The following is a 7,500-nucleotide window of genomic DNA, read 5'->3' on the forward strand; positions in this document are numbered from 1 at the left end:
AAAAATAGAACTGCACTTACAAAAAGATTATTTAATTGTAGGATTATTTAGTAATTTCAACAGATAAGTACTCATTCTGCAATTTTATTAAGAGATCAATAGTCACACTCAGAAACAACGTTGTTCAAGGAACAAAGTATGAGCAAAGTTTGGTTGCATAAAAATGGAAAAATCAAAGGAGAAACGAAACATTTCGAGATGAACAACATAAACCCCAATCGTTATTTGAATAGTAAAGTTGAAATTTAATTTAAAAACACCCAAAACCTATGTTCAGACCAGCGCAGAGCTATGCTCTACCAGACAGCAGACAGTAGACAGGAGCTAGCCTTCATTATCTCGCTCAGCCGCTCGTTTTTGCTCTTTATCGCTAATTAGTTATGGGTTACAAATCTTTAGTCATTCCACAAATTAGTTCTCCGAAAGAATGTACCGTCTTCCTTTAGACTTTCGCGCAGTTTACGGTGCCACCGGTGAAAATGGAGCATTGCTGGAACCCCGGAACCAGCCAGAAACCACGACAATCATCCACGGTCTTTCGCTGCCGGTGCCGGTGGTTTCAACTTTTAATTCCATCATAATTACACCGGGACTCTTGGCGTCCGTGAAGCGAACTGGCGCGTCCAGACAGGGAGACAGAGAGAGAGAGAGAGAGAGAGAGAGAGACAGAGAGATAAAATTAAATTCACTTCCTAGAATGAAAAGGCATCCCAGCAGCAAATGGCTCACTTTGTAAAGCACCACCGCATCAGCGCACCGGTTGAGCAATCTGAGACATCTAGGTCAGTGGTACCGACAAAGGGGTTCTTTCCGGGCATTATCCCGGGCAATGGGCGCCCGCTTCCAGGACATTGTCTCACAAACGTTCGACACTCGCCCGTGTGACTGACAATCAGGAGGCAAAACCTTTCACGGTTCACTGGCATCGTCGGCACTTTGCGTGGCAAGTGGCATCCCTTTTTTTTGTTCTTTGTTTTCTTATCCTGCCCTCTTCAAACTGATCCCTGGAGGGGTGGAAAAGAGTTGTACAAGGACTCGCCACAGGTGTGTGCGAGCGAGAGTGAGGGAATGCAATTCCAGTCGGCCTTTTGGGGAGGTGGAAAACCGAGGAAGAAAGTTTTTTATGACATCCGTTTACGGTTGGCCCGGCTCGGTGGCAAGATGTCGGATGAACTTTTAGTTAGAATGGCGAAATGAGGAGGATGGCGAAGGATGAAGAAAATCACGTGCATCGTTAATGTTGTCAATGATGCGTGAAATGAAGGAGGAACTAAATGGCGTTTCACGGGGAATGCAACGGAGACACTCTAGCGTCTCAGAATGCCTGTCACATCTTAATCCTTGAATATTGACGTGGTGGTGATTCATATTATCCCGGAACTTACCTTAAAAGGACACACTCATCCTCCTACCTAATATTGTGATATCGATCCCATTAATGGTCAGATTAAGGAATGGGCCACTGGTTTTTTTTTTATAAAATTATTTTCTATTTTCGTAGATTACATTTGCGCTTGGAAGCCTCACTCGCTCGCTTCTGCTTTCTTCGGGACACTGTGGCTTATCTGTAAAAGCATCCACTCAGCAGCAGCAGCAGCATCTTCTCCATCAAAAGATTATACAATAGTCCATTATAATACACTAGACGCGCGCGCGCGATAATATTCTCTTAGTGAATAGTGATAACCTCTGCCGCCTCTGTCGCACTTCTTCTTCTCTTCCCTTTCCACAACACAGTCGAAATATGATATCTTTTTGTATAGCATAGTCATAGATTGCACAGCTAGCTCGGCATTACAGCACCATTCCAGCACCTCCTCGCCGTGGGTAATGCTCAGTACTTGCACACATGAAAGCACTCTTCGTGGAGAGGGTTGGATGGCCGTCGGCTGGCCACCCGCCCTCACCCCTTAAACCACTCTCCCCCGTCAAGAGTCTCGTCTATCTAGTATCCCATCCTCTCTAGTCTTGTGGTCATGTAAAATGTTATAAAATTTTACCTGTATTCGGAACCGGAAATGGACTACTTTCCTTGTCTGCTATTTTATTTCTTTTGTTAATTTTTATCTATTACTTTTTCGGTTGGGATTCCTTTTTGGGCGGCGGGAGGGAGGGAGGGGGGGGAAAGTGTTGGGAATGCTACTTGGGATGTACACTACTTGACAGCAGTCTCCTCGATTCTCTGTTGTGAAGAATTGTTTTCAACGGGTCGAATGGATGTTATCACGAACGTCTCTTTCCATTTCTTTCCCTTGTTATCGTCTCGATCGTCTCTCAATCTCTCTCTCTTCCTTGTATTGTTTCCTTCTATTAAAATGTGTTTTAAATTAAAATAAAAGTTGTTATAATGGTGCACCTCGGCTTTGAGAAAATGTTCGTCAACTGTGTACGATAAGAAGAGAGAAGAGAAAGATCGAGAGAGAAAGGATCGCAAGGCTAAACAGTGGGTAAGATAAGTAAATAACCAGCGATAGACGATGAGATCACGCGAAATGGGAAGCAAGCTTCAGCTGCAAGGCATTGGCAATCGTTCGATCGATCGATGGGTTGCGTGGCCACAAAGTCACTTCCAAAACACGGCGATTACTAAGCACGCAATGCACACGGCGCCGGATCGAGAGGGGACCTTCTGGTAAGTGTAGCCGCCACTATACTGTTCCTTCTTCCTGTGCTACAAATCCAGTCCAGTCCAGCAAATTGGTACGGGGGTTAAGCGATCGTTGTATTTATTGTCAGGCGTTAGGCGTTTGGCTGGCCAGCATAGTCCAGCACACAAACATACATACACACATACGTACGTACACAGCGAGACAGAACATAAAACAGGAAAGTTTCGAGTTTTTAAAACAAAAATGATAAAATTAGCTAAAGCAGCATCGGTCCGGACGCATCGGTTGGCATGCCGGACCATTAGAAGTCACTCACTTCACCCTCCGTATCGGGGTAGGTGCAGTTGAAGGGATTTCGCAGCCAGTGGCAAAGCGATTTGTTGTCCGGCCGGTGCCGTTTCTTACCCGCGGCACCGACGGACTTTTGCTGATGAGCTCCCCGGGATGCGGCCGATCCGAAGCTTGACTCATCGCTATCACGCACCGTCCCAACGCTGTGGTAACCACTTTCGGCTCGCCGCGAAATTCCCGAGTGTTTCGAGGTACGCGGTGTCGAGTCATGGCCGCTATCGTACGCTTCCGGTGTCGAGATGGGAAGCAGAGGGAGAGCAGGAAGGATGCTTTGTGGTGGAAGCAACGCGGAACTCGCTTTCATCTGACTCCCATCCGGATCCTCACCATCACCACCACCACCACCACCACCACCAACACCACAGTGTAGCTCCGCCAGGGGGTTCTCCCGGATGTGGATCGTTATGCTGTTGTCGTCGTGATCGTGCAACCGATCGGATGCTGTGTGCAGCTCGTCAGTTGCTTTTTCCAGCTTTGGCAAATTAGGATCCGATGCGCCGTCCGGATGGCGAAGGGATGCGTACTGCTCCATCCCAGCGATCGCCACGATGCCCGTCAGACTGGGCAGTGAGCTTTGGCTGGGCGTCCGGGACATGGTGAGCGATTGGCGACAGTCACGGCACCGGGGGCTGGGAGGACGGTACGCTGGTTCACTGCAAACACTGCCCGGACCGGCGTTGAAGCGATACGCCGGTTCACTGTACACGCTACCCGTATCACCGAGTCGGAACGAGGGCGTTACCTCGGCCATGGCCAGCTGGGAGGTAAAGATTTCGCGCAATCGCGCCAGTTGATCGAATTGGCTTCTGGAGAGGAGGAGAAGGGAGTAGATAGCATCGAAGATAGAGATCAGGAAACTCACTACACCTAGAACGATCGTTCGCAACTTACCTCATACTCTCGCCGATAACACAATCACTGAAGACATCTCCACCTCCGACGTTGAAGCTCGATACGATGGACAGTTCCCCGTGGCTGAGAGCACTCAGCGGATGCTCCCTGGTAGGTAGAAAGAACGATCGCAGATCCTCAAATTAGTCTCAAGGATTAGTCAGCGGGACACTAACGTATGCACCAAAAAAAAGAGACAAAATTTGCCGATTTTTCATGGGCAAACCATCAACCGCACTGCAGAAACGAAAAATGCAGCATCAATCGTAGTTACCCATGAGTCATCAGACACAATTTGAAAGCTCTATCAGTCGAACTCTAATCGGGATCGCGAAAAAAGCGAAGCGAACGAAGTTCCGAGGTTTGCGCAGTTTAGAAAGCGGTATCCAGACGCATCCAAAAAGATTATCGTGTGCCACTTTGTGAGTTCCAGTATCTGTAAGATCTTGGCACTATTGCCCAACAATAAAAGCATCACAAGAAGGCGCGGTTCTGGACGGCCGTCGACTCTGTCCGGCAAAAAGGATGCTGACCGAGCCGTGAGGTCGGTGCAACTGACCAAACAATTAAGATTGCGAACCCTCTCAACGTCTCCCAGCTGCTGCACTTCCAACATTTCTGGGCTTACTTTAAACGTAACATCTAATTTTATTGCAAAACCGGAGGAGGATTTAATTGAAAAGGCATAGAAAGAGTTGAAAATGATGCGTTCGACTGCCATGTCGAAATTAGCGTCTAACTGCCGGCATCCTACTCGGAATGGCGCAGATTTTTGTTTACGAATAAACTGATAAACTTCCTTTCTAATGTAATTTACAGAACTTAATTATCTGCCATAGTTTTTCTGTATCACTATTGAAATTTTGTCTCTTTTTTTAAAGGAAACGTTATCTCCGACGGTGCCACTTACCCTTTCATAGCCTTCGCTATCTCATCCTCGTTGACCTGCAGCCCACAGTCCATCATCCCGGTATGGTGGCTATTGTGGCTGTGCACACTCATGGCATCGTCCCTGGAGGCGTGCCTAGAGCAGAGCATGTGAATGCTTTCGTGGGAGATCTCGCGCGATCCGAGTGGATCCATCAGTGGCAATGCCGGTGGAACCTCGGATGGTCCACTATCCTGATCCTCTTCCTCCTGGGTGCTGGCAGCGGGATCCGTTTGCTGTTGCTGCGTGTGAGACAACGCCGCTCTCTGGTCGCTGGTCTGCGATGGTGCTCGAGATGCGCGTTCGGAGTGATTGTCGTGGATGGAAGTGACCGAAGCGACGGAAGTTATCGTCTGGACAGTCGTCTTGGCAGCAGGATTCACCGAAGCGTACACTGGTTGCTGGTGCAGTTGATGATGCTGCTGCTGGAGGTGGTGATGCTGTTGCTGATAATGAATCTGATGTCCGGCCGGCACTCCCTGGTTCGTCGGTTGCTCAGCGTCCAAGCTGTACGCCTGCTTCAGCCCCGTCCGGACGTGACTCTCGGAGATGTTGGCCCCATTACTCGAGGTGGTCGCAGTGAATCCACGCATCGCGATCGGATTCACCATCTCATCGCTACGGTCCAGCTCGAGCGTCAGGAATCCATCCTCATCCGAACGGCTCGGTTTAAACTTTGGCAAACTGTAGGTGGCGTGATGCTTCGAGTGCATCGGTGAGTTATTGGCGGACATTGACTGTTGCAGCAACTGTATGGACTGGTTTTCCACCCACTGACGGATCATATTCTTCTTGTGCGTATCCATAAACCCGTACCCAACGGCAGCATTCGCGCTATTGGCCCCTCCCGCTTGCGGTACCTGCACCGGTTGCGTTCTACTCGACGTTCCAACATCATGGGCCGCAGTCCGCGGTCCATCCACCCACGTTTCACACTTTTTCACGTGATTGATCTCCCGCAACAGATGACGTGCTTCGTGAACCTTCGATTTCGATACCCGTGGTCCATCGATCCACTTCTCTTCGCTTGCTTGCCGCGAAGGACTGTCACGGGAGGAACCATGGACCGGACCAGCGCCAACGGTAGCACCTGGCGTCGCTGTCGCTGCATTCAGCGGGCGCCTCATCGGAGAACCCTTTGGCGTCGGTATGTTGGAGCCTTTACTGACGCCAGCCACATGCTTAAAGGCTCCTGCGACCACTTTGGGCGAAGCGTGCTGAGCCACTATCTGAATGGCGCTCGAGACAAGCTCCGGACCCGGAGACGCCTGCTGGTACATCTGGTTCCGTTTCAAACTGTCCGTACGATTTGGACCAAGCGGCCCTGATGTACCCACCCCGGGATTATTCGTCGATTGGGCTGATTCATGAAGAAGTAAGAGGGAGATCATCAAGATCACCTTTTTTTTTTGGGAGAAGCTAACGATTTGAATACTTACGTTTTGCCGCGTTTCCGGTGGATGTTTTCTTCTTCGGTGAGGCTGCCGCTGCTGCTGCTGATGCCGGTTTCTCGGCAGCCGTCCCTTTAAGCACCTTGTTCATGGCGCACCGATTATCGCCCGAGTTTAGGCTTGGCAGATAGACGGGCGGATGTTCACCATCGGTGGGATCATCACAGGGCCCCATGTAGATGACGGTGTCCTGTGAAAAGTCGGAACTCGATGGATCGGGACCTTCCGAAGAGCCTCCCGATTGGTGTCCCGAGGAACCACCGTTCAGTCCTTTGTCTCCCAGCAGATGGTTCCGTGGCCTTAGTCTTCGTCGCATCCGATGGATTCGTGACGCCAGCTGTATCGTGGTGAGTGTATCCGCATGGGTCTAAGAAAGGAGAAAAGTAGCGAAATTTCACCGATGACGAAGCGCAAAGATTGAGGAATTGCTTGGGACTTACCTGCGAGTGGGAAACATGAGCAACGACAGCAACATGGCAGGTGATGGGAGCTAAACAGTCACGCAGCAATGGCGTCAGCGGATGGTCCCGGTTCGGTGGATGCTTCTGGCCGCTAAGGATTGCTAGCAGCACATTTCCGATGCCGGACAGTGGAAGACCTCCGTTTCGATTGGCACAACCGCCCAGATCGATCAAATGCAATCGACTTCGTCCTCCTTCGACTGGTTATTGGGGAGAGAGAGAGAGAGAGAGACGAGGTTTCCAATCAAATCTCGTTGTCGACGATATTGGCCACACAAACATCTGCAACCCTGCATTACTTACCGCCACGTTTCCCCGATAGACTGTACTGGTAGACGTGCAGCGTGTAAATGAGCGCCGGTTCGTAGTTACACTGGGACCGTCCTGATAGGGCCAGATCGAGAAAGAGGGCCGCCCGTTCCGCATTCGGTGCCCGGAGCTCCGTTGGTCGCCCGAGAAAGTCACTCCGTAGGTACATCCCCGGTGAATCGTCCGACTCTGAGGAAAGAGGAGAATGAAAATGAAAATCAGGAGGAAAAGAAAAAAAAAAAAAGGACCAAATGGTACCCCGATTACGCTTTTGATAAACGTTTGCAACCTTATCGTAATCGATTTATGACGAAATTGAAACTTGTTTTTCGTTTCGGGCCCGGGCGGATTGGTTTATCGATTATAACACATCTGCAGACCCCCGCTATGTTGGCTGGTTTTTGGGGCACCCTTCGATGTTACCCTTTCGTAGGCGATACGACCCGACTCGAAAGGCGACAAGCGACATCACATCACGTGCAGGTCATTTGTCTCCGTCC

At 49.8% G+C, this 7,500-nt stretch overlaps 1 protein-coding gene across 2 annotated transcripts in view; it reads right to left on the reverse strand.

Moving 5' to 3' along the window:
• Positions 1-2,114: 2,114 nt before the first annotated feature.
• The window catches only part of LOC126568985 (kinesin-like protein CG14535), a 64,087-nt gene continuing 58,701 nt past the window's right edge, over positions 2,115-7,500 (reverse strand). For both annotated transcript variants that reach the window (XM_050225736.1, XM_050225737.1), the window contains 6 exons: positions 6,995-7,189; positions 6,671-6,891; positions 6,219-6,597; positions 4,762-6,139; positions 3,852-3,959; positions 2,115-3,766 (listed from right to left, as the gene is read on the reverse strand). In XM_050225736.1, the coding sequence (XP_050081693.1) occupies positions 2,911-3,766; positions 3,852-3,959; positions 4,762-6,139; positions 6,219-6,597; positions 6,671-6,891; positions 6,995-7,189 (3,137 nt within the window). In that variant the 3' untranslated portion in view covers positions 2,115-2,910. The remainder of the gene's footprint in view (positions 3,767-3,851; positions 3,960-4,761; positions 6,140-6,218; positions 6,598-6,670; positions 6,892-6,994; positions 7,190-7,500) is intronic.

This window comes from Anopheles aquasalis, chromosome 2, assembly GCF_943734665.1.
Source record: "Anopheles aquasalis chromosome 2, idAnoAquaMG_Q_19, whole genome shotgun sequence".
NCBI lineage: Eukaryota > Metazoa > Arthropoda > Insecta > Diptera > Culicidae > Anopheles > Anopheles aquasalis.